The sequence below is a fragment of the Peromyscus eremicus genome, chromosome 5, assembly GCF_949786415.1.
Source record: "Peromyscus eremicus chromosome 5, PerEre_H2_v1, whole genome shotgun sequence".
In the NCBI taxonomy this organism is placed as follows: Eukaryota; Metazoa; Chordata; class Mammalia; order Rodentia; family Cricetidae; genus Peromyscus; species Peromyscus eremicus.
In genome coordinates, this window is record NC_081420.1 from 136,094,886 (window position 1) to 136,121,701 (window position 26,816).

At 45.5% G+C, this 26,816-nt stretch overlaps 2 protein-coding genes across 4 annotated transcripts in view; one reads left to right on the top strand and one right to left on the bottom strand.

Annotated features, from left to right (window-relative positions):
- On the bottom strand, window positions 1–15,833 carry Ciapin1 (cytokine induced apoptosis inhibitor 1). Of its 2 annotated transcripts, none has more exons than XM_059264587.1 (9): window positions 15,713–15,833; window positions 11,307–11,492; window positions 10,767–10,919; window positions 8,689–8,765; window positions 7,867–8,029; window positions 5,608–5,681; window positions 4,267–4,382; window positions 1,124–1,202; window positions 1–651 (listed from the first exon to the last, which is right to left on the bottom strand). In XM_059264587.1, the coding sequence occupies exons 2-9, from the start codon at window positions 11,461–11,463 to the stop codon at window positions 541–543; spliced, it is 930 nt and encodes a 309-aa protein (XP_059120570.1). In that variant the 5' UTR covers window positions 11,464–11,492; window positions 15,713–15,833; the 3' UTR covers window positions 1–540. The 2 variants fall into 2 exon arrangements, with proteins under 2 accessions (XP_059120570.1, XP_059120569.1); XM_059264586.1 differs by lacking the exon at window positions 15,713–15,833 and adding an exon at window positions 15,389–15,667.
- The window catches only part of Coq9 (coenzyme Q9), a 15,963-nt gene continuing 4,967 nt past the window's right edge, over window positions 15,821–26,816 (top strand). Inside the window, exons 1-3 of one of the 2 annotated variants that reach the window (XM_059264584.1) lie at window positions 15,821–15,955; window positions 20,681–20,846; window positions 24,419–24,554. In XM_059264584.1, coding sequence (XP_059120567.1) covers window positions 15,880–15,955; window positions 20,681–20,846; window positions 24,419–24,554 — 378 coding nt within the window. In that variant the 5' untranslated portion in view covers window positions 15,821–15,879. Of the gene's footprint in view, window positions 15,961–20,680; window positions 20,847–24,418; window positions 24,555–26,816 lie in introns of both variants that reach the window. The other variant, XM_059264585.1, reaches the window with a different exon arrangement.

The following is a 26,816-nucleotide window of genomic DNA, read 5'->3' on the forward strand; positions in this document are numbered from 1 at the left end:
CACATAGAAACATGGAAGTTTAATACCTATTGTTTAACAGAGATGACAACAGGACACAGATACAACACTACAGCAAATGGGGTGAGGTGGAAGGGCAGAGGGACAAGATGGATCACAGCAACTGGAGGAGCGACTTCTTTGGTGCCCTGCGGCCCTTTGACAGCTGACCCATGGCTCCAAGAATTACACACTGAGGAAGTCAGTACGGCAGCATCACTGAGTGGAGCCTGGAGCTTATACAGCATAAATAGTCAAGAGTCTAGACTCAAGGGTGGGGAGGGTCAACACTGTCACATCAGGAGTGGAGCCCCTTAGGGTACACCCTTCTCCTAACCCTGTAAGAGGCAGGTCCCTCACACCTTGGTCTGTCAACACACAGCAGCACCACACACCACTGCACCTCAGCAGCTTCACTCTGCTACGAGCCTCTCCCTGCAAATGTTGTCAGAGTGATTGAATCCAGAGGTGGGAGGAGGCAGTGGCGGGGGCTGAGGGGCAGGAGGCGGCTGGAGGAGGAGGTGTGTGTGCCTGAGGTTCCTCCTAGGCGTCCTGGAGATTGCTGTTGCTCAGGAGCACCTGTTCTCCAGGCTTGAAGGCTGGCATCCCAAGGTAGGGGCAGTTGGCGCAGCGGAAAGCATCCCCCAGGTAGCACTGTGGAGAGAACAGGAGTCAACAGAGGCTAAGGGGCAAAGGAAGGACATCTTAGTATGCCCACAGGTCTCTCAGTAAGGGTGCCAGCCAGGTGAGGTGACACACACCAGTAATCGCTGTGCTTGGGAGGCTGAGGCAAGTTTATGGCCTGCCCGAGTTTAAGCCCTGTCTGAAGGAGGCCAGAGGGCTGGTATCTCAGGCAGCCTCTACTACAGGTCACATCAAGGTCAGCCAAAGCGCTGAGTAAACCACATCCCACACCAAGGAAGAGACAAAAGGGCTAACAAAAAAAAAAAAACAAAAAACAAAAAACATAGCCACCTCTCAGCATGGGCATGCTCAGGACAACCTCTTCTCATCATAGCTATATACATGGCCTCTCACACCAGCCGTCTATGAAAAAACTTGACAACAGACAAATCCCTTAAGTTCGGCTAGTCTATGTCCCCATGTACTGGGTGCAGGTACGTACATTTCCACAGGCTGACTTGGGCTGAGCACCCCGCTCCTTTGACTTCTCTCTTTCCAGTTCTTCTGCAAGGCCACAGGTGCTAGGGGGAAACCAATGGCTGATGAGTGAGACTTGCCACTACCCAGAAACTTCCAATCGCTAACGGTGCTAGTATACATTTGAAGATTTTTTTCTCTTTACCAAGAGTCAAGTTAATGCTACAGACCAGCAGGCTGGGGTAGACTGCTGGGGAAGAAGCAGAGTCGCCACAATTTCCAAATCCAAGAACAGAAGGTGTTGAGATGCAGCTCAGTGGCAGAGCACTTGTCTAGCATGTGCAGGAAGCTGAGCTTAATCCCCAACACCACAAACACACAAATAAAAATAATCAACAGAAAAATCTGGGTTTTTACTTGAAACCCTCTCATTTGTAAATGCTGGGAAACTGGAATACCTAGAGACTGATGAGGGCTGTGCAGGGCAGTCAGGACTGAAACCCAGCACCAGGGAGGTAGACAGAGAACAGCTCCAAGTTCAAGGTCAGCCTCAACTATATTGTGAGACTCCCAAAATACAGACAAAAATAAATATAAAAACAACCAGTGGATTAATAAACAAGTCAAGCCTGCACGACATTCACACAAACAACGCCAGGCTTCCCTGTTAGGACAGAATGACACAGGTAACCTAAAATTTCACCTCTCTCAAACCCCCACCAGAACTACAGAAACAACAATACATTGTTGGAAACTGTAGGCAAACAGAAGATTCAACTTAACAGATCAACTATCATTCCTGCCAGACCCTGAAACCTTACGGTGCCAAAGGGCTGGTAGCATACATGGAAAGACTTCCCTTAAGCAATCCAGCCAATCTGAGTGTAAGACACAGGGCTCTGGGATTTAGAGCCTCCCCATCCCCATATCTACCTTGTAGCTTAAGTTTTCCTGCCTGGCCCACCTCAGGACAAATCTCTCTCACCTGCTAGTCCCATAGCTGCTCAGACCCGACCAAGTAAACACAGAGACTTATATTGGTTACAAACTGTATGGCCATGGCAGGCTTCTTGCTAACTGTTTTTACAGCTTAAATTAATCCATTTCTATAAATCTATACCTTGCCACATGGCTCGTGGCTTACCGGCATCTTCACATGCTGTTTCTCATCATGGCGGCTGGCAGTGTCTCTCTGACTCAGCCTTCCACTTCCCAGCTTTATTCTCCTCCTTGTCCCGCCTACACTTCCTGCCTAGCCAATGGCCAATCAGTGTTTTATTTATTGACTAATCAGCAACACATTTGCCATACAGAACATCCCACAGCATTACCTAGATTCTCTTCAATAAAAGTGACCAAATCAATCCACCTAGATGCTCAGTTAACATGATCAGCTTGTTTTCGTTTATTTTAAGAAGTTTTTTGACACAGTCTTACTATATAGTCCAAGCTACCTTTGAACTTACAACCCTGCCTCAGTCTCCTGCATGCTTGGATTGTAAGTATGCACCACCACACCTGACTCTGTCCTCCACTTTTAAATTATGAAGACTATGACCACCAAGTATCCTAAGAATCCTCTAACCAGGGAGTCAGAGGCCAACTAAAAGAAAAAGGCAGCTTGGAAGAGCTGAAGAGATGGATTAGCAGGTAACAGTGCATACTGCTCTTGCAGAGGACTCAAGTTTGGTTACCTTCATGGGTACCAGTGTACACACAAAATTAAATAAACAAACAAACAAACAGCCTAGTGGTGGTGGTACATGGCTTTAATCCCAGCACTCAGGAGGCAGAGACAAGTACATCTCTGAGTTCAAGGCCAGTCTGGTCTATACAGTGAGTTCCAGGCCAGTCAGGGATATAGAGTAACCCTGTCTCCAAAAGCCAGGAAAGGGTATTGGTTTCTTTATATCTAAATGAAAAAGGATGCTCAACATATTGGTGGGGGCGTAATAGCAAAGAGAAAACTATAAACTAAAATCATGATAGGAGTAATAAAATAATAACAAAGGTTTTAAAAGATTGATAATCTTGGGGCTGGAGAGATGCCTCAGAGGTTAAGAGCACTGGCTGCTCTTCCAGAGGTCCTGAGTTCAATTCCCAGCAACCACGTGGTGGCTCACAACCATCTGTAATGAGATCTAGTGCCCTCTCTGGCCTTCAGGTGTATGTGCAGGCAGAACAGTTTTAAAAAAAAAAAAAAAGAAAGAAAAATTAATAATCTCCTAGAAAGGGACAAAAGAAAAATACTGGAAAATGTAAAAGAGGGAAAAAATTATAGGACCAGCCAGATTCAGTTGAGCACATCTTTAAAGTCAACACTCAGGAGGCAGAGATAGGTGCATCTTTGTGAATTTAAGGCCACCTGCTCTACAAAGCAAGTTCCAGGCCAGCCAAGGCTTCACAGTGAGACCCTGTCTCAAAAACAAACAAACAAACAAACAAACAAACAAACAAACAAAAAGAACTAAAGAGGACAACATCTAAGTCACATGTTACCTAGACAAAAACTCCTAAACAAAATAAACACTACTCCCAGACCACAGACTTGGCTTTTAAGACTGCGGAGACGCACAGAAGAACAGACCCTACTCAAGGCAAACTATCACAAAATGATACCAACAAACCAGGGCCCCAAGGACTTCTTTCCAAAATGGAGAAAGTGGTCTTCCGGATCAAGGATTCATGGAAGGGGTAAAGACAGCTGGCTTCGGCCTTATTATCAGGGTCATCAGAAGACAGAAAACAGCACAACTGTCTCTGAGCGCTTAAACCATACGGAAAAATGACTTCTGACTCAGAAATATGAATGCTATGATACTTTCTGTTCTTTTTTCTTCCGTTGTTTTGAGGCAGGGTCTCACGTGGAGCCCTTGCTAGCCTGGAACTCTCTATGTAGACCAGGCTAGCCTCAAAGTCAGAGAGATCTGCCTGCTTCTGCCTCCTGAGTGCTGGATGCCCAGCCAGGATGCTTCTGTTTCTTACTCCAGATGGTGGTGTGTGGGTCTTTGCTATTCTTTAAGGGTTACCTGTTTGGTTTACTCCTCTATACACCTCACACCTCACAGGAAAACCCATTCAAGAGAACGAGGAACAGAGATGACCACGAGGAACAGAGATGACCACGGGAGAAGAACCTGCAGCCCAGACCCGCTCCCCAGCACTCACCAGTTCTTACAGGCCTTCCTCTTTTTCCCTTCCCCACATGACGGAGCCTTCAGGGAGGCTGGATCGGGCTTCTTCAAATCTTCTGGATCTAGCAGTTCATCTGAGTCGATGAGATCCTAGAGAGTGATCAAAGCAATCAGAACACAGCCACCGTCTCTCTGACGAACAGCTGAGGTAGTTGCAGGCTATGGGGGAGGGGGGGGCACGGCAAAGTTGGCCAGTACTATATAGAGAATGTGTGTGTGTGTGTGTGTGTGTGTGTGTTGTGTTCATGGTGAGAGTGGGAACAGGTGAAATGCAGAGAAGTGCTGTATTTATTTCAATATATGAATAATCATGGGAATAAAGTCAACGTAAAACATTTCCCACAAAATTCCAGAGGAATAAAAGCAAATAATTATACATATATTTGTGTAACTTTTTTGTAAATATGAAGACAGTTATATTTATAAATTCTGAGCGTGAACCACGGCATATTTTGCTCATCACTCTTATCTTAACAGTAAAGGTGTTGAAACAACTTTCCATTTTTATTTTTATTTTTCTTCAAGACAAGGTTTTTCTGTGTAGCCCTGGCTGTCCTGGAACTTACTCTAAAGACCAGGCTAGCCTTGAACTCAAGAGATTCACTTGCCACTGCCTCCCGCGTGCTGGGACTAAAGGTGCTCGACACCATGGCCCAGCTTAATTTTCTTATAGATGGGCAGATCAGAGGTGCAAACACTAAGTTTAAGACAGTGAGCATTCAGTGAATTTCATTAAATTTCATTCAGTGAGCATTCAATTGCCTAGACAGAGGCCAAGAAAGTATCTTAGCTGCCAAATTCTTTCCTGGTTTATGTCTACAAGAATCTTTACTATTTCATGTAAAGAGAAGACAAAAAAATCTGTAGGGAAAAGACATTAAAAGATAAGTTTAAAATGCTACTATATGGAACGTCCTAATAAAGACATGAAAGTCAGACCCGGCTACATGCTGGACCTTAAACACATTCACACCTACAGATCTAAAAGGCCACTCTCGGGGCTGGAGACATGGCTCAGTGATCAAAAGTACTTGCTGCTTTTGCAGAGGATGTGGATTTGGTTTCTAGTACCTAATCAGCAGCGAATAACTACCTGTAACTCGACTCCAGTTACAGGGAACCCAACACCCTCTTCTGGGCTCCGAGGGCACCAGGCATGCATATAGTGCACAAAGAGACAGACAGACAGACACATACAGACTCATACACATGAAATCAAAACAAAACAAAAACTGAAGGCCACTTTTCACTACAGCCGTTCACAATGATGCAAGGCCTGAAAGGGAGCAGTCAGGTGACCGCAGGGCCAACTCACCACGCTGTCATCTTCCATGTCATTGGCTGAGAGGGTCCAGAGTTTGGCAGCAGCAGGATCCACAACAGGCTTCACTGCATCCAACAATAAAGAGAGAACTCTTTAACCAGTCGGAAGCAAACTACAAGCAAGCCCACGCAGCTCCACTAGGAACCAAAGGCACAGCTTCACACAGGAAAGGCAGCCTGCATTCCTTACACGTTTGCCTTGTGCTAGGCACTCCTCCAGCGCACCCATCATCCCACCTAACCCTAAGTACCTTATGGGGTGCCTGCCACCCTAGTTTTACAGCTGTAGGTATACGAGGTTACAACCTCCACTCTATGCTGCCTTTTTCGTGCTACCTGAGTTTACACACTCCCTCTGCCTACTGGAGCTATTCTGAGAATTAAATGAGAGAAGTGTCAACAACTCCAAAACCAGCAAAGATTTAGCCTCACTTAAGCCTGTTATACAAAAAACAGACTCTAGTGCTGCTGGTGGCCAGGTCACAGTCAATGACGGAACATTTTCCATCTAGGTCAGGATACCAGAAAGAATCTATGAGCCTTAGGGCTGGGGATTTAGAGGGGCAAATCCTCAGTAAGGCCTTTTGGGTAAACACACCACCAGGGATCATCATTGCCATAGCTGGATACTCAGAACAACCACATGGTCAACTGCTGACCTAAGCTGTCCCAAGCCTCCAGGAAGCATGAAATCAAAGGTCCAAACACTTCCTGAGGCCATGTTTGAGAACATGGGCCTCTAATTCCTGCCACTCAAGGAGCCAGAGAAGTGAGGACCAGAAATTGGGGTGGAAGTACTTCATAAAGATCAAGGCTAGCTGGGTGGCAGTGGCACACACCTTTAATCCCGGTTCTCAGGCGGCAGAGGTAGGTGGATCTCTGAGTTTAAGGCCACCTGGTCTACAGAGTTAGTTCCAGGACAGCCAGGACTACACAGAGAAACCCTGTCTCAAAAAACCAGAAAGAAAGAAAAAAGATTGAGGCTAGACAGCAAAAGAATGCCGTATGGATATGCCAACAAACGCCTGTTAAATCTATGCCTTCTTCAGAGCCAAGAAACAACTGAGACAAGAGAAAAGAGCAATAGGAAGGATGAGGATGAGTGAGCAATGTGTGCATGCACACAAACATGCACACAATTGTTTGAGCAGAAGAAACACGGGTTTTGGGGCGGTGGTGGCACATGCCTTTAATCCCAGTACTTGGGAGGCAGAGGCAGGTGGATCTCTGTTAGTTCAAGGCCACCTGGTCTACAGAGTGAGTTCCAGGACAGCCAGGACTGTTTCACAGAGAAACCCTGTCTCAAAAAATAAAAAAAAAAAAGAAACACGAGTTTTATTTTTAAGCATTTCAACAGGACACATCCTGGAGGATGTTCCATCAAACCAACAAAGCTGTGATTACAGCTTTGACAGAAACATTAAAATATTATCTACAGGGGATGGTAGGAGCAAGGTACAATGATGTATATGAAAATGTCATGACAAAAACCATTTTTTCTGTATGAATATGTTGAGTATGAAAATGTTAACTTAAAAAGGTATGTTAAAAATGGCTGTTGCACATCTAAAGAAAATTAAACAATAATTACATTTTTAAAATTCTGAAATATATAAAACATTCACAAATCAAACTAGCAAGCAATCTTTAGAAATAAGTTTGTGACTTTATAAGCATAGAAAAAAGCCCTACAGCCTGGCAGTGGTGACGCACGCCTTTAATCCCAGCACTTGGGAGGCAGAGGCAGGCAGATCTCTGTGAGTTCGAGGGCAGCCTGTTCTACAAAGTGAGTTCCAAGACAGCCAAGGCTACGGAGAGAAACCCTATCTCAAAAAGAAAGAAAGAAAGAAAGAAAGAAAGAAAGAAAGAAAGAAAGAAAGAAAGAAAGAAAGAAAGAAAGAAAGAAAGAGAAAAAGAAAAAAGCCCTGGAAACTGAACAAGAGACCCTGTGCACCATTATCACCATTGTGACATCTCCTAAAGATAAACCCATCCTTTTAGGGCCTGAAGAGACTTCATCAACTGAACAAGTGACTCAGGCCTCCAATATGAGGTGGCCTCAGTGCACTAGGAAATATCTACATATTATGTCAGGTTTGGATACTAATATGTCTAAGATAAAAGCACGGTAAGCATTCTGCAATTTGCAAATGACAGATTAAAGGATAATCTAAGACTATTTAGATCATGGTTCAGTTGCTAACATGTTCCTCAGGTCCACTCACATAGAATGTCCCCAGGCTAGTCTTACCTGAAGACTTCTTGGAAATGAAAAGCTTAAGCTGGCTGGAAGAGCCCACTTCAAAGTTTGGCTTCTTGCCAGTGATATGAACTGAGAGCAGGTTGTCGCTGTGGTAGCCCAGGTGTTCCTGGACAGACTGCACCTCCTCCGAGCTTAAGGATTCCCGCTGCAACTGCAAATGAAGATATCCAACGTATCAGTCCACCCTTCACCATTCACTGTTTCACCAAGCCAGCCTTGTGGCCAGCCTGGACAACATCCAACAGTAAGTCTGTCTCAAAAAAGAATTTAAGGCCCTGAATCACATTTTAAAAAAATTCAGAAATACAACACTAACAGTTATTATGGAATAACACCTCTCCAAAACCAAGGAAATGCTAATATTTTTACATTTAGTTTCTAGAGAAGACTATGGAACTATAAAATGCCTCTGCTTAACTTGAACATCTCTACTCAACTGTCATAAATGCTCAGCCCCCATCTAGACTCCCACCAAAAGGTCTAAAGGGACAGTATTCCATCTAGGCCTAGACTTGTATACAGAGATGGGCAGAAGCAGCAAACCACCTGTTCCCTGCAGCACAGCCATCACATTAAAGAGTTCCAGGAAGACCAGTACCAGCCACGAGTCTTCAGAAGGGATCTGCTCCCAAGGGTTTCTTTTCAAGGCATCTTGTGTTTAACTCTCAGGCGGTACGTTTCGAATGACCGCCTAATTCTGTAGAGCACCTCTAACCTCACTTGCCCCCAGCTATACTAGGGACAAACTCTCTGGGTCTGAGTCACCCAAGGTTTACAGACCTAACAGGAAGGCTATCTCTCCACACCTACCTCTTTTACTTCCACCAGGCCAGAAAGAGTCAGGGCCGAGCACAGTTTAGAGGCCGTCTTCATTTTGTCATTGTTAGCTGTCAAGGAAAACCTCCATTAGTGGCTTCGTCCGTCAAAGCTGGGGAGAACTCTAAAGCTCAATCCTCTGTGAGCCAGCAGGCTCTCAAACAGCAAAAACCTACTTTGTGTAGTGTGCATAGAGTTCAGTGACAGCAGTTTAACTTGAAAAATCTTTTTTGGTTGTTCTAAGTGTTCTCTCTTAGGCTAGGACAGGTCATAATTCCACTATTACCATTCTGCTTCTCAGAAATCCAGATAATTCATAAAGTTATAAACTGTGAAGTACACAGAAACCCAAGTCTGTCTCTGTAAAGCTCTATCAGACACCATTTAGTGACTCAAGGTTTCAATTTCCAGCAAGAAGGGGCTGGAGAGATGCTCAGTGGTTCCAAGCATGGACCACTCTTGCAAAGAGTGGGAATGTAGTTTCCAGCACCCACACTGGGAGGCTCACAAGCACCTTAACTCTAGCTCCAGAGGTGTAACACCTCTGGCCTCCTGCACTCATGTTCATATGCAGACAGACAGAAGGACTGACAAGAGTGCAAGGCTAACCTGGACTACATAGTGAATTCCAGGCCAGTTTAGCTACAGAGTAACATCTTAGGGTAGGGGTTGGGGGAAGCCAGTCAGCAATGTAAAATATAATAAACTCTGATTTAGGTTTAAATGAACTATATAAAATAATGTGGTGGGTTGAGTGTATGTGTACATGTGGAGGTCAGAGGTCAATCTTAGATGTTTTTTCAGGAGCCAGCCACCCTTTTTGTGAGACAGGGTCTCTGAGGGGCTAGAACCCCCCAAGGAGGCTAGACTGGCTGAGCAGGGAGCCTCAGGGATCCAGCTGTTTCCACCTCTGCAGAGCTTTTAATATGGGTTCTAGAGGTTGAATTTAGGTCCTCATGCTTGCACCTCAAGCACATCACCAACTGAGCCGTCTTCTTGGCCTGAATAATGTGAATTTCAATGCACTTACTTCTGGTTTTTGTACTATGTATTCAACAACTGAATTTTCTGAAAATTTAAATTGCAATTTAAAAAACAGATTAGAGGGGCTGGTCAAGATGTCTCAGTGGGTAAAAGTGACTGCTGCTGCGTCATCTTGAGGACTTGCGTTCCATCTCAGAACTCATTTGGTTTCCAGCACCCACAATGGGAGGCTCACAACCACCTTAACTCTAGCTTCAGACACCATCCAACACCTCTGGCCTCCTGCATTCATGTTTATATACCCATGTGCAGGCAGGCAGAGAAACAGTCAGACAGACAGACAGACATGTGTGCATGCACACAAACTCATTCTCTCTTAAAAATAATAAAAAAAGTTTCCCGGCAAGAAAGCTGGTGTCTGCGATAGACATCACAAGGTCACAGCTCTAGATACACAATTCCTGTTTTATTCATTCCAAAATATTTTCATTTCCATTGCTCACATATTTCTCTCTCTCTCTCTCTCTCTCTCTCTCTCTCTCTCTCTCTCTCTCTCTCTGTTTTTCGAGACAGAGTTTCTCTGTGTAACCCTGGCTGTCCTGGAACTTACTCTATAACCCAGGCTACCCTTGAACTCACAGTCCATCTACCTCTGCCTCTCAAGTGCTGGGATTAAAGGCCTGCACCACCACCACCACGCTTCACATATTATTCTTTAGCCCCATAATTCCAGCCATTTCTTTTCAACTCTATTCTGGAATAAGCACAGATTCACAGGAAGTTGCTAAGTGCTCCTCCCCTGCTACAATGTTCTCTGTGTTAAAGACATGACAAAGATGAACCTTTCATCTGGTGACAGAATTCAGCTATTCACCATTAGGGACAATTTTCTTCTATTAATGACCTGACAGGTCACCAAAGATCACACTTTTTTAATATCTGTTGCTCAGATTCTGACATCTATCCCTGAAACGGAACCACTACAGGAACGCGTGATCGCCAAGTGGTACCTCAGGCTCAGGGAGACAACATGCACATGCAAAAGACTTAGTTGTGTTAACCGTTCATCTGAATACAGATGTCCTTACCTACAGATGTCTCCACTGGTTCTTTCAGAAACAGACATCCCCCTGGCCGAAGGATTCGGGCCATCTCAGCCAGAACCTCAGCGCTGTGCAGAGAGACGCTTCCTGGGACGATACCGGACAGAATAACGTCGAAGCTGGATTCTTTATGGGCAGCTGAAAAGAACAATCAACAGTTGCCTACCTGAGGAGCGATCTCTCAACCCTCCCACAGACCTCCCAGAAGTTACAGCTATCATCCCAGGAGAAAGAACTACATAGCAAATATGAAGCCCCCGATATTAGCAAAAGGGTGTTAAGACTCTGTTCTGCTCCGTATTTTACTAAACCCTAGTAAGATCAGGGAAAGAAGAAAAAAAGGAGTTTCTTAGAACAAGAAACAGCCACCAAAGAAAAGAACATGCAGAAATTACCAACATGCCCAAGTGTGTAGAAAAAAATAGGGTGACCCCAAACAAAATTCAAGTATCAGGAACTACAAACAGCACCCCACCCGTGAAAACTCCTCTTCCCCTGAGAAGAAAAGAGTAGGTAGGCACTTACACTGCAACAGCTGGCTGATGTTTTCTGTGAATACTTGGCCTTCGCTGCCAGTTAACCCTTGAAGACGATCTACCAGTTTTTTCAGAGCCTCCTCAGGAGATGACTTGTCCCAGAACACTGCCACAAGGTGGCCAGGGGAGATCCCAAACTCGGCCATTCCTGCAGTGCTGCCGTACCTAAAAGCCACTGGCAAAAGAAATCAAGACAACAGTGGAGTTTAATCCGTGGGTTATCATCAAGTATGAGTCCAACTACTCCCCCTAAGGATGCATTACGGCTTGGTGTAAGCCCTAAGAGTCTGACTAAGGAACCTACAGCCCCAAGGCTTCATAATCCCAACATTCCCTGACATGACAGGTAGACAAGACGGAGATGGCAAAGTTAAGGGGATGAGAATCAAGTAAAGAGGCTGGAGTTAGAGCTGACTACAAATCAATCAGGGCATTCATCAGGCTGAAGGGACTCACAGAGGAAGGCAAGAAATTGGCAGCTTTCCTAACCATAGTTATAGCTTTAAAAAAAAGAATTAAAATTTGCAAATCAAACACTTCCTTTCCATTCCGTATAAAAATTCAGTTGCACTGAATCTGCAGTGACCAGCACTGTTTTCAGCATTTAACATTAGCCCGCCTCTGTGAAGCACCTTATACATACATTATCTCAACTGACCCTCAGACTAGCCTGATATTAGGGAATTCCCAACGTACAGCAAAGATCTAGGTCAGCCAACACTGTACACAACCAATATTACATGAGTAAGACAAATGCTGAAACTAGAATCCAAACCTGTGTAACCATGAAAACTTCCCACCCCGGGTTAGTTTTCTCTTCCACTTGATATGCAGGTCTGTATACTGTGAAGGAGGCCAAGGGATACCTCTGTTTGGCTGCTCCTTCCTTAAACATTAATGCTACCAAGCTTCTAGCTTCAAGTAAGTGAAACAAAGAAGCAGTGGTAGGAGGCTCATGCTGAACTCTGACTTCTGCAGAGAGGGCCAACTCTTCGAGACACCACCACACTTCCAGGCTGAATTTAAGTCACATGCATTACACTTTCCTTCTATAAAAACATTCACTTCAGGGGCCAGCAGATGGATCAGCCGGTAAGGACACTTATTGCCAAGCTTGATGAACTGAGTCTCGATGTACCCCCAAGGAGAGAGAAGTGACTTCTACAGGTTGTCCTGTGACCTCCACATGTGCAGGTGTGGCACAGATGCGCGCGTGCGCGCGCGCGCGCGCGCGCGCACACACACACACACACACACATATACACAAATAAAATGTAACTTATTTCGTTTTTCTGTTACTTTTTTGGGGGAGGGGTCAAGGTCTCATACAGCCCAGGCTGGACTTGAACTTCTGATCCTGCCTCCTCTTTTCCAAGTACTAGGATTACAAGTATGCAACCTCATGCTTGGCTTGAAAAATGTTCACCTCACATAACTGTTTCCTTTGTGTCTGAAAACTATGACCTTTAACCAGAGTCACCCTTGATTACACAGTGTTGTCCCTTTAGAGGTAAGTCACTAATGGTTTTCATTGCTACAGCAAAAGTGAAGTTCTTAGCTAGCTAGATTCAAAGTCTAACTTCCGTTCCAAAGTGACTCTCTTTACTGCATTTTCCTCAACCACACCTTCTTGTCTAGTTTCTTCATGTGAACGCCAGCTCTGTGCTATCCTGACTCAACAAAACGCCTAAGAGGATGCCGCATGGTTACCAGACAGGCAGGAGTCTTTGGTTGTTTAGTTTGGGATTTTAAATCCCTAAAAAATACATCATCAAGAATGAACACTTTAAAGCTTTTAATTGTCACATGATTTTGAGAAAGAAGACTTGTAAATCTTTAAGTTGGGTAACTTGGGATCAATCTCACATTTAAGAGCCTGCCAGGGGATGGGCAGTGGTGGCCCACACCTTTAATCCCAGCACTCGGGAGGTAAAGCCAGGTGATCTCTGTGAGTTCAAGGCCAGCTTGGTCTACAGAGCAAGATCCAGGACAGGCACCAAAGCTACACAGAGAAACCCTGTCTCAAAAAAAAAAAAAAGAGCCTGCCAGGGAAGACAAGAGTACTTACTGCTGGGTAGTAAATTATTAAAAAAAAAAAATGAATAACCTGTAAACCTATCACTGCTTTGTTTCATTAGGTACAGGCCTACAGCAAGCCTTTCTGAGTCTCCTTGTCAATAAACAGTAACAGTAAATACTTCATATTTTTAAGACTGATAAGAAATCCTGGAACAGTAAGTTGCGTAAAGCACTCAGGAGATGCTGGTACATAGGACTCAACAAAATACTGTTCAGTCTGTCTTTGTTTCCAACAGTCTTGGTAAAAGCTCTCTCCTCCTTACAGATGCTTGTACGGGAGGAATGCGAAGCTTCCTTCTCAAGACAGCCTCACCTTTGACATCCAGTTCCAGCAGGATTGTCAGTAAATTATTAGAGTGTTAAGTAAAACATTCTTCTTCCATAACAAGAGGGACCTCACAAGCAGATTCAACCTTAACCCTCCCCCTCCAACTACACACACACTTATAGCTCTCAGTCAGCATTTCCTGAATAGACAATGTTCTTTTCAGCTCTAAGAGCCAAAATGTGACAATTTTCATCACATTTTTTGTTACTGTGGCAAATGTTTCAAAACAACAGAACCAAATACACACACATACACACACACACACACACACACACACACCCAGCACTAAGCCAGCATACTCAGGAGCTGTGACTCAGGGTGGTTTCACAACTTCAAAGAGGTGAAGTGGAAGTCAATGTCACATAATTGACCTTGTTTGTAGGATGCTTCTCCAACTGACAGCATCCACCCAAGGCTTTTCAAAAATGCAGCCATGTATGGTGATATGTGCCTTTCATACCAGCACCTCCAAGACAAAGGCAGGCAGATCTCTGGGAGTTCGAGACCAGTCTGGTCTACATATCAAGTTCCAAGGCTACATAGTGAGACCGCATTTCAAAAGAAAAAAAAAAGTTATTTGCAGGCAGTAAGAGCAAACATCTGAGAACTCCTGGGGATGGACGTATTTATCTTTAAGGCACCTAACAGATTCTTAGGCTTGTGGTCCCATTTAAGGTTAATGGGGGGGAGGGGGTTGGAGCTGACAATGGTTACAGGTGTCACTGATGAGGGGCAGAGGTACAGTTCAGTGGTTTGTGCTTAGCTAGCACATGTAAGGTCCTGGGTTCAGACGTCAATACCACAAGATCAAACAAACTTAGTAGTTAAGAATGGTGGAGCTTGCCTGTAATCCTAGCTCTCTTAGGATACTGAAAAAGGATCATGAGTTCTGAGGTCAGCTTGGGCCTCTCAGTGAAACTCTTGTCTCAAAAAGCACTATCGGGGCTCTGGGGACGGCTCAGTGGATAAAGCCCATGCTTTCCAAGCACAAGGTCTTGAGTTTGAGCCCCAGACCCCACACAGAAAAGTTGGATGTGTGGGCCATCGACATGATTCAATGGGTAAGGTGCTTGCTTGCTACATAAGCCGGACAACCTGAGTTCAATCCTTAGAACCCAAAGTGGAAGTAGAAAATCAACTCCTGAAAGTTGTCCTCTGACTTCCACAGTGCACATCCCTCCCCCCTCCCCAGAATAATACAAAATAGAATATATGTAATTTTTAAAAGTTTATGTGGCTGAGTATGTAATCCAGCACTGGGGAGCTGGAGTCGGGCAGACTGTCCACCCAGTCCAGCCTTAACCAGTGAGCTTCAGGCCACCAGGGACTCTGTCGCAAGGGAAGTGGACTCCTTTTGATGAAAAACAAAGCTGTCCTCTGGCCTCCACATACATGCTCGATCGTGACAACAAACACACAGTTTACTTCTTTCCTAGTGGAGCAGCGAGGCGCTCCGCTCCCCTCTGAAGACCGCCCTTGGACTCAGGCACGTCCGTCAGACGCTAAGAAGCCAGCCTCTCCCAAACCTCCAAACGGTGTGTTAATGCTAGATCCCTGGACCACACCCAGGCAGGGGGTCACCTCTCCGGACAAAAGCCTGGGTTCGTTTTCTAAGTAAGCATCCTAGGTAAGTCGGGAAGAAGTGCCGGGCTCAAAGGGACAACCTGTGACTCCAGGTTCTCCCAGATTTCGCGCTTTCCGCCAGGTGCCCTGAAGGAGACCCAAGGTCAGATAGACGGCTAGGAGTAAACTGGCGGTCCCGATGCCAGCTCCGGGTTTCACGCGGAAAGAGGGAGGCACCAGCCGAGCCCCAGCGTCAGGAATGCCGCCGCATGCGGGGCCCTGGCCACCGTGGTCCCTCACCCTGGCGTCCCCGGGCAAGCCAGGGACGCCGCCGGGAGCCGAAACCAGAGGCTGGAGGATGAGAGTGGGCCCGAGGAGGCCCGTTAGGCCGGGGCGGGCGCTCGAGCCGCCCCGAACGAACTCACCTTCCTCCGAGCCTGAATACCGGCTCCACCGACGCCGGCTTCTCGTCTCCCGTCTCTCGCGAGAAGAAGCCGCGCAGCCCCTAGACCTATGAAGTAGACGCGGCCCGACTGACGGCGTGACGCTGCCCGGCGCGTCGCCGCCGTCAGCGTGCGTGCCCACTTCCAAGATGGCGGCGGCGGTAGCGCTGTCTGGCGTCCTCGGCCGGGTGGGCTGGAGGCTCCTGCAGCTGCGGTGCCTGCCCGGTGAGGTGACGGCCGAGGCCGGGCGTCGGGGAGAGCGGGGGAAGGAGGAGCGGTGCGGGCCTGGGCTCTTGGCGTAGGGCGATCGAGGCCGTGGTGGGGGATAGCAAGGTACAGGTGAAGGGCATCGGCGTGGAGCCGCTGGACTCGCGAGCTGGAAAAATATCGCCGAGTGGGTTTAGTTCTCCAGACTGGAGCTGTGAGGGGCAAAAGCAGCGGGGCGGGCCTGTCACCCCGGTTCCCCAGAGGCCATGGAGCTTCAGAGAGGGCTCGGTGTGCCCAAGGTCACAGCTCGTCCGTTGCAGCGGCGTTCTCGGCTCCGTTGCTATGGGCGCTGGGCCAGCCTCGCTGGAGGGACAGAGGGAACCGCTAGAGAGCGTCCAGTCCGGTTTTCCCCAGAGTCAGTCATCTGCACACCACGAGTGGGTGACATTCTCTTACCGTCGTTACTGCCATATGCTCGGTATTTTTATTTCCACATTAATACAGACATTTACTTTAAAAAAAAAACTTTGTACACTGTTATTTAAGTGGAAGAGCAAAAACACTGTCCATAAATAGAATATTTCTACAATGACACATGAACGTAAATATGCAACTAAAATTTCTGAGCTGCAGAGACTTTACAGCCATACTTTGGGGACTCCTCACTTCAGATTTTTGTGGGTATTTGCTCCATGTTCTGTGCATATAACAAAATGCTGATGTTTTTATGCATGGTATTCTGTGTTTCTTTCCACATTATTGTTTTCAATGACTTCCTTTTTGCCAATTTTATCTAAAGTTTCGGACAAGATATGTTTAGTAAAAATAATACCTGGGTCCAATACATCCAATCTTAAGTATTTAATCAAGAAATTGTGTCCACAAAAAGTTGAAGTGTATTCACAGCAGCTTTATAATGGCTGGACCCTGAAAATCCAAACATCTGTCTCTTGTAGTACTATGCAAGCACTCTGCCACAGGTACCTGCAAAGCACCCCTCCCCTTTCTAAAACTTTTGAGACAGGGTCTCACTCTATGTCCCTGGCTGACAGGGAACTTGCTGTGACTGACCTTGAACTCAGAAAGACTGGCCTGCCCCTGCGTCCAGAGTGCTTAAAAGAGTGTGCCATCATCATCCTTAAAAAAAAAAAAAAAGGGAGGGGGGAACCTTTTTTTTTTTTTTTATGAGTGTTTTTTTTGGGTTTTTTTTTTGGTTTTTTTTTTTTTTTTTTTTTTGGTTTTTCGAGACAGGGTTTCTCTGTGTAGCTTTGCGCCTTTCCTGGATCTCGCTCTGGAGACCAGGCTGGCCTCGAACTCACAAAGATCCGCCTGCCTCTGCCTCCCGAGTGCTGGGATTAAAGGCATGCGCCACCACCGCCTGTTTGCATATATGCCAGAAGAGGGCATCAGATCCTTTTATAGATAGTTATGAATCACCATATGGTTGCTGGGAATTGAACTCAGGACCTCTAGGAAGAACAGCCAGTGCTCTTAACCACTGAGCCATCTCTCCAGCTCCATGCTGTAATCTTATTAAAAAAACAAACAAAACAAACAAACAAACAAAACAAAGCCATTATTGGGGTGAAAGCTGAAAGATCAGAGAAAGAACAAGCCAGCCATGTTCTTACCTCTGCAAAATCCTCAGCCTCAAGAGCGAGACTTCTTATTTACTCACGCCTTATATACTTTTCTGTGTCCTGCCATCTTACTTCCTGGAATTAAAAGTGTGTGTGCTTCCCAGTACTGGGATTGAAGGTGTGTGCCACCACTGCCTGGCTCTGTTTCCAGTGTGGCCTTGAACTCACAGAGATCCAGATGAATCTCTGCCTCCCAAGTGATAGGATTAAGGGTATGTGCCACCACTGTCTGGCCTCTATGTGTAATCTAGTGGCTGGCTCTGTTTTCTGATCCCCAGATAAGCTTTATTAGGGTGCACAATCTATCACCACACAATGCTTTTCTTTTTTTATTCCTTTTTTCTTTTTCGAACTTGTGTAGTCCTGTCTCAACCTGAGTTATATAGGAAGACTCTGTCTCAAAATAATATAAACTGACCTTTTGATTTTGTGTGTGTGTGTGTATGTGTGTGTGTGTGTTTAAAATAGGATTTAACAGAGATTTTAATGTAGGCTTAAGCACAAGGGTTAAGAAAAAAAGAGGCACTTGAAAGTAAGACAGATCCAGGAGAATGGCTTTTCAGAGTCACAGAAAGTAAAACATTCCCAGGTGGTTTTGTAGACTCCTCAAAGCGTTACCTAGGACGATCTTTTAAAAACATACTGATCTGGGAAGCTAGAGAGGTGGGTGGCTTAGCAGTTAAGAGGTCATGCTGCTCTTGAGAGGACCCTAGTTGAATTCCCAGCACACATTTTGGGCTGCTCACAACCACCTGTAACTCCAGCTCCAGGGCATCGCATGCCTTCTTCATACCCACACACAGACTGACACCAGTATACATAATTTAAAACTAAGTAATGGACTGGAGAGAGGCAGCGCTAGCTGTTCTTCCAGAGGACCCAGGTTCAGTTCCTACCCGTTCCATGGATCCAGTAGTCTCTTCTGGCCTCCATGGACACAAGGCATTCACATGGTGCACATACATACATGCAGGCGAAAGACTCATACACGTAAAAATAGATAAATAATAAATCTAAGCAGGGCTTGAGAAATGGCTCATCAGTGAAGAGTACTCGCTGTTTGCAGATGCCCAGGGTTCAGTTCCCAAACCCCTCTTCTCTCCTTTGTGGTCATCAGGCAGACATGTGGTACATATACATACATGCAGGCAAGACATTCATACACTTAAATAAATCTTTAAAAGTTAGCCAAACAGTGGTGGTGCACACCTTTAATCCCAGCGAATCTCTGAGTTCCAGGCCAGCCTAGTCTACAAAGTGAGTTCCAGGACATCCAGGGCTACACAGAGAAACCCTGTCTTAAAAAACGAACATAATTTTAAAATACATATGAAGCAAAAGAAACTAGAGAAAAATTTAAAACATGTAGATAAAATTCTAGGACAAGCAAAAAGTAACCTAGGATGTAAATTTCAGAACAGAAGTATGGGGACTGAAAGGGTGGGAGGGAGTTTTCTGGGGTGATAGTAATGTCTGGCTACATAGGATTCCTGTTATATAAGTGTATATGTTTACATTGCTCACAGGATGATATATTTAAGATTTTTATATTTCGCCAGGCAGTGGTGGCACACGTCTTTAATCTCAGCACTCGGGAGGCAGAGCCAGGCAGATCTCTGTGAGTTCAAGGCCAGCCTGGTCTACAGAGCGAGATCCAGAACATGCACCAAAACTACACAGAGAAACCCTGTCTCGAAAACAACAACAACAACAACAAAAGATTTGTATATTTCATTGTATATAAACAATTCATAAAGGAACAGTAATCAGTGAACTCTAGTGATACATAGGCTGAAATGTTGGAAATGCAGAACACTGAGATCTGCAATAAATAATCAGAAATTAAAGTGGACTAATGAAGAGCATGATAAATCTGTAGAAGCTGGAGTGGATATACAGGTGTTCACAATTCCTTCAGCTTATCTACAGGTTTACAAATCTTGATGATAAAATGTTGGGAAAGGAAAAAGTAGTATGCGTATTTAGACAGGAGACCCTACCAATATTTCCTACAGTAGTGGGGTTGCAAAGGTTGGGGGGGTGGCTCGGAGGTTAAAGTGTTTGAGTGTGAGGCCCAGAGTCCTAGTCTTCAGAACCCATATAAAATGCTGGGTGTGGTGGTACATGCCTTTAATCCAGCGCTCAGGAGGCAGGGAGGCGGATTCTGGGAGTTTGAGGACAGCCTGGTCAACATAGTGAGTTCCAGGCCGGCCAGGACTGTACAGTGAGACCTTGTCTCAGAAACAAACAAAAAAAGAAAGAAAGAAAAGAAGCCCAAAAGTGGAGACTGGGGATCTCTAGTTCAAGACTAGCCATATCAGTAAGCTCTGGGTCAGACTGAGAGACCTTACCTACCTCAAGGAATAAAGAGGAAGAACAGATTGAGGGTGATTCCCAAAGTTGACCTCAAGCCTACACATATTTGTGCATGCTCAACTACCCACATACATACAGGCATGCACACAATACACACAAACACAAAAAAGAAGGAAAAGAAATGCCATGTAAACACTTGAAGATAGGCACTGTTGTAATACGTACATAGGTATTTCATTTTACTTTTGGAGGGTACCTTAACATTGTTATTGAACAAGTAGAGACTAACACTCTTAATCTGTGGGTTTTTAAAAGCTGCATATTATGGGGCCAGCAAGATGGTTCATTGGATAAAGGTGCTTGACACATAAACCTGGCAACCTGAGTTCCATTTCCAGAATAGATGTAAGGGTAAAAAGAGAGAACCAACTCCACAAAGATGTCCTCTGAGCTCCAAACGTGCCGTTGAATGAATACATGTACATTATGCACACACAGTAATAATTAAAACAATTACTTTAATCTGTATATTGAGGGAAATGTTTTATACAGAGCTGTACAGCTGACCAATGGTAGAAACAGGCCAAGAAGACAGCCAGGTCTTCTGTTAATTGGTTTACATGTCTCAAGGTTTCTGTTTCACAGGAGTCTGTGGGGGACTCAACACTGGAATGAGTGGCTGCAGAGGCACCCCTACTGTGGATTTCCTCCTCATTCTTATCGACACTCTGGGTCTCAGGGGTTCCATGGTGAATGTCCCTGACCAACAGTCTTGTTTCTGTTTCAGTGGCCCGCTGCAGATCGCCTCTGATGCCACGTGCCTTCCATACTTCTGTGGGGTTCAGGTCTTCAGAAGGGCAGAAGCAGCAGCCTCCCCAATCTTTTTCTCAGCAGCATTCTGAGACACAGGGGCCAGAAACACCCAACTCAGAGCTTCCTCGTCAGCCCCCCAGGTAAGCATTAGTGTCCAGTCTACCCATTGCTGGCCACTTTGCATGCTTCAGAATGTACCTTTCTCCTCACCAGCCCCTCTTTGTGTGTGTGTGTGTGTGTGTGTGTGTGTGTGTGTGTGTGTGTGTGTGTGTGGTTTTTTTTATTTTGTTTTGTTTTTGGGAGACAGGGTTTCTCTGTGTAGCTTTGGAGCCTTTCCTGGAACTCACTCTGTAGACCAGGCTGACCTTGAACTCACAGAGATCCTCCTGCCTCTGCTTCCTGAGTGCTGGGATTAAAGGCATGCGCCACCACTGCCCAGCCTCACTAGCCCCTCTTGCCTTCAGACATTTTTTTTCTTTTCCTCCTTTCTATTCCCTTCCCTCCTCTCCATCTCCTCCCCTTCCCTCTTTTCTTTCTGATAGGGTCTTGTTGTTTAGCTCTTGTTGAGCTGGTGGTACTTTGCACCCCCAGGCTGATAGCCCAGACTTGGCCTTGAACTCTGGGAACCTTCTAGCCTCAGTCTCCAAAGCACTGGTATTACAGGAGTCAGCTACTGTGCCTGGCTGCTTTCAGTTATTTTTAAGGATAACAGCAGTGCCTTTGCATTTTAGAAAATCTAAGCGTTGTGGATAATACTTGAAATCATACACAGAGATAACTCGTCTGACATAAAAATGCCTTTTAGATATTTCTATAAGCATTTTTTTTTTAAAGCTGAGATCTCACTCTGTAGCCTAGGCAGACTTTGAACTCAGCAATCTTCCTGACTCAGTCTCCCAAGTGCTAGGATTATAGATGTATACCATAGCCTGTTCAACAGTAGATTCTTAATGTATACCATAGCCTGTTCAACAGTAGATTCTTAATGTCTTTTCACAGTTGGTGTCATTTTAGTAGTGGTATAATATTCTGGTAGTGAATGAACCAAAATGTATTTAACCTGTCTTAGATGACTATTTAGATTCCATTGTTTGGTAGGAGACATAATATGATAAAGCACTTGTGTCTATCTCCATAGAAGTGGGAACTTTGAAGTGAAGAACTCTGAAGAAGTAATTCCAACTACTAAAGTGTCTTAGTTAAGATTTCTGTTGTGGTGATGAAGCACCATGACCAAAGCAAGTTGGGGAGGACAGGGTTTACTTGGCTTACACTTCCACATCACTGTTCATCGTAGAAGGAAGTCAGGACAGGAACTCAAACAGCTCCTCCTGGAGGGAGGAGCTGATGCAGAGGTCTTGGAGGAGTGCTGCTTACTGGTTTGCTCCTCATGGCTTGCTTTAGCCTTCTTTCTTATGGAACCCAGGACCACCAGTCCAGGGATGGCACCACCCACACAGGCTGGGCCCTCCCCCATCAATCACTAGTTAAGAAAATGCCCTACAGGGGCTGGAGAGATGGCTCAGAGGTTAAGAGCACTGCTTGTTCTTCCAAAGGTCCTGAGTTCAATTCCCAGCAACCACATGGTGGCTCACAACCATCTGTAATGAGATCTGGTGCCCTCTTCTGGCCTGCAGGGATATGTGCAGACAGAACACTGTATACATAATAAATAAATAAATTAAAAAAAAAAAAGAAAAAAGAAAGAAAATGCCCTACAGCTGGAACTTACGGAGGTGTTTTTTTAGTTGAGGTTCCCTTCTCTCAGATAACTCTTGCTTGTATCAAGGTGACATAAATCTAGCCAGCACTAGAAGGATCACAGGTTCAAGGCTTGCCTGGGCTACATAGAGCATAGAGGCAAAAGATAAACACATTTAAAGTTTCATTGCCTGTATAGGGCAAACTTGGCTTCCACATGGTAATAATAATTTACATTTCTATTAGATCTGGGTTTTTTGTTTGTTTGTTTGGTTGGTTGGTTGGTTGGCTTTGGTGTTTTGAGACAGGATCTCTCTGTGTAGCTCTGACTGTCCTGGAACTAGCTATGTAGAGGCTAGCCTCTAACTCACAGAGATCCTCCTGCCTTTGCCTTCCAGTGGTGGGATTAAAGGCGTGCACTATCACCCCTAGCAGATCATTTTCTTGTTAATCCCTCCACTGAAAATTGAACTTTCCTCAATGGAAAATTGGAGGTTTTTTTTTTTGTTTTTTTGGGTTTTTTTACAAAGTTTTGTTTGCTTGTTTTGAGACAAGGTCTCACTATGTAACCCTAACTGGGCTGGAACTCTCCATGTAGACCATGCTGGCCTACAACTCACAGAGATCTGCCTACCTCTGCCTCCCGAGTGCTGGATTAAAGGTATATATGTCCATGCCTAGCCTATTTTTTTTTTTTAATAAATTTTTTTTTTTTTTTTTTTTTTCGAGACAGGGTTTCTCTGTGTAGCTTTGCGCCTTTCCTGGAACTCGCTTTGTAGACCAGGCTGGCCTCAAACTCACAAAGATCCGCCTGCCTCTGCCTCCCGAGTGCTGGGGTTAAAGGTGTGCGCCACCACCTCCCGGCCAGTTTTTTTAAAGTACTTAAAAAAATTGTGTATGTGTGTGTGTCTGTTTTGAAAGGCCAGAGCAAGGCATTAGACTCCCTAGAACAGTGGTTCTCAGTTCTCCTAGTGCTGCGACCCTTTAGTACAGTTCCTTATGTTGTGGTGACCTCCAACCATACAGTTATTTTTATTGCTACTTCATAACTGTAATTTTGCTGCTGTTATGAACTGTAATGTTAATATCTGTGTTTCCCAGTGGTCTTAGGCAACCTCTGTGAAAGGGTTGTTAGACCCCCAAGGATTGAGGCCCACAGGTTGAGACCTGCTGCCCTAGAGTTTAAGTTACAGTTGTGAGCTGCCCAGTGTGGGTTCTGGGAACTGAGCTCAGATCCTCTGCAAGAGTAGTAATTGCTCTTAACTGCTGAGATGTTCTCCAGCCCCTGTTGTTAATTTTATGATTGGTTGATTGATGATAAATTTGAGGCATGTTCTTCTTGTGTAGCTGAGACTGGCCTTAAACTCCTGAACTTCCTCCTGTCTCAACCTCCCGTGTGCTAGGATTGCTGGCAGACACCCAGCTAAATACTTTGCAACTCAACAAATATTTTTTGAGGATCTATACCTATGAATAAACTAACCATTTTTCTTGCTCTCCTGGAGTTATAGCCTGGTGCAGACATAAGAGAAGCCTTTAAACACCATAGAGTATCCAACCTATGACTCTGCGACATGACTTTGTCATCTATAAATATGTTGAGCCATATCCATAGTTCTCATGGGACACATATAGCCTGTGGGCCCCAGCTTGGACACACTTGTCTAAGGATGATAAGCAGAAACCCAGGCTGGTACAGGGCCATTGTCTTCATATCATAAGAACTCAAGTCCCGAGAGGGAGGGGGGAGGGGGGGAAGAAAAAAACAAAAAACAAAAAACAAAAAAAACAAAAAAAAAAACTCAAGTCCCTGGACATTTTTTTACTGTGGAGAGAAGGAAAGGATGATAGGATTTGAACCTTGTTGGTATTAAAACATCCATACTAATGCAGAAGTAAAGCCCCTCTTAACATGCTTAGAGGAGACCCAGGACCCCTGTTTCTGGCTGGGCTCATTCTGCATGCCAGGCTGTGAAGGTTGAGGTGATGTGTGCTGGGCCCTGTATCTCAGGTACACAGACCAGAGTGGAGAGGAGGAAGAGGACTATGAGAGTGAGGAGCAGCTGCAGCATCGCATCTTGACAGCAGCCCTAGAGTTTGTGCCTGCCCATGGCTGGACTGCAGAGGCCATTGCTGAAGGAGCCCAGGTAAGTAGAGGTGAGGGTGGGCAGCGGCCCAAATGAACCACAAAGGGCCTCATGCTTTCTTCCAGTCTAGCTCAGAGCTTCACAACTACAGGGTTGTCTGGGTTGTCTTCTTCTTTATTTATTTGTTTGTTTATTTATTTAATCTGTCTATTTGTTTATTTAGAGACAGAGTCTCTCTACATAGCCCTGGCTGTCCTGGAACTTGCTCTGTAGTCCAGGCTAGCCTTGAACTAAGAGATCTGCCTGTCTATGCCTCCCCAGTATTGAAGGCGTGACTTACCACCGCCCAGCACCTATTCTTTTAACATGAAAAATAATTTAAGAACTCTTAGTCATTCTTTAAATATTTATTGAGCAATGTTATGTGCCAGACACTCTGTAGGGGCAGTGACAGTGTTCACATGACACAATTCCTTTCCTTGTTGAGCTATGTCTAGCAATATTTTTCTTTAAATTTAAGGGTTTATTTTTGTTTTGTGTGTGTGTGTTGCCTGCATGTGTGTGTGTGTGTGTGTGTGTGTGTGTGTGTGTGTGTGTGTGTGTGTATGCATCACATGTACCTGTGCCAGAGGAGTCCAGAAGTGGGTGTTGAATCTCTTGGAACAAATGGTTACAGATGGCTGTGAGCTGCTTGTAGGTGCTAGGAACTGAACCAGGTTCTCTGTAAGGGCAGCAAGTGTTCAAGTGATAGCTTGGGGAACCTAAGTAAGGAGTAGGAGGAAGCAGAAATTTGTGGGGGGAGGAAGAAATTGATGGAGATTTCACAAATGTGAGAGAAATTAATGGGATTATTTGGAAAAGTTGGATGAAATGGAATACTCTGTTAACTGGCTTTCCTCTTATCTTCTTTCGTACTGGGTGCTTACTACCTGTAGACCGCCGACCCAGTTTGTGGGTGAGAGCTGTAAGCCTCCGTCCGTCTCCTGATTTGTAAGGAATGCCCCTGAACAGAGCTAGTGTGCGGGGCAGTGAGACGGAGTGTGTAAAGTGCACAGTGGCCTGCAGCCATCCTGCAGCCATCCTGCAGCCATCCTGCAGCCATCCTGCAGCGATGATCCTGCAGCCATCCTGCAGCGGTGATCCTGCAGCGGTGATCCTGCAGCCATCCTGCAGCGGTGATCCTGCAGCCATCCTGCAGCCATCCTGCAGCCATCCTGCAGCGGTGATCCTGCAGCCATCCTGCAGCGGTGATCCTGCAGCCACCATTCATGTCAGTGCCGCTGCACCCTTGCTCTCCTGCGGAAGAGAGGCAGCTCCCCTGCCCTGCAGCAGGAAGTCAGATTAATGTGTTTTTCCTCCTTTCCTGCTGCCTGTTCCTGTTACATCGAGGTTCTGCCTCCGTAGATGCTCAACAATCAATATGGATCAGGAAAGCAAAGGCCGTCTCTGCTTGTGGCTCCTCAGTGGCTCGACTGAAGAAAATGTGTTTAAACAGCTGACAGAGTGTGGGCTGTAGCTCAGTGGTAGAATGCTTGCTTGGCATGCCCAGACCCTAGGTTTCATCCCCATACTGCAAAAATAACTGAATGATTAAAGACAGACACCTGGCAGACCCACTTTGCTGGAGCTCTGGGTGAAGGCAGCATGACAGGAAGGGCGCGTTCTCTCCAGGCCCCTGCAGTGTTGGTGGAGCCCCAGGTTCCAGAGCTACAGCTCAGCTCTAACTGGGCTGTAGTAGGAAGGGGTATTTTGACCCATTTAATGAAGGGAAGTGAAGGAGCCTGGTCCAGTGTCACAGTCAGTGTTGCTAGAACGTGCTCACAGGAGGATCATAGCATGGTCCTCTTTGAGCTCCTTTGCAGCAAGCTCCCATGCTGTGCTGAAATAGGGCAGCAGTCCAGCAGGAAGAGAACTATCCCTTCCCATGATGCTTAGTTTTTAGTTACCAACTTGCCACAACCTAGAGTCACCTGAGAGTCCTTGATTGAGAAATTGATCCAGATCAGGTTGGCCTGTGGGCATGCCTCTGGGGGATTGTCTGGGTTGTTAATGGAGGAGAAAGTGGGTGGCACTGTTTCATGAGCTGAGCTCTTGCCTGTGAGAACAGAGAAAGCTGTCTGAGCACTAAGCGGCACCAAACACACAATAAGGTGGCTGGCGTACCTGTTCTCTCTGCTCTTGACTGTGGATGTGAAACGACTCTGCTTGAGTGCTTGCTTTGACTTTCCTGAGGTGATAGCATCTGAAACCTGGAATTGGAAGCCAAATAAACTCCTCTTTCTTCCCCATGTTGCTTTGGGTTTTGTTTTGTTTACAGACAAG

Excerpts from the sequence above, each read along its gene's own strand:
- Ciapin1 (XM_059264587.1), bottom strand. The coding sequence starts at position 11,463 with ATGGCCGAGTTTGGGATCTCCCCTGGCCACCTTGTGGCAGTGTTCTGG. Across the intron at positions 4,383-5,607 it reads ACATGGAAGATGACAGCGTG|GATCTCATCGACTCAGATGA; the intron begins GTGAGTTGGCCC and ends ATCACTCTCTAG. Across the intron at positions 652-1,123 it reads CCAAGTCAGCCTGTGGAAAT|TGCTACCTGGGGGATGCTTT; the intron begins GTACGTACCTGC and ends TTCTCTCCACAG.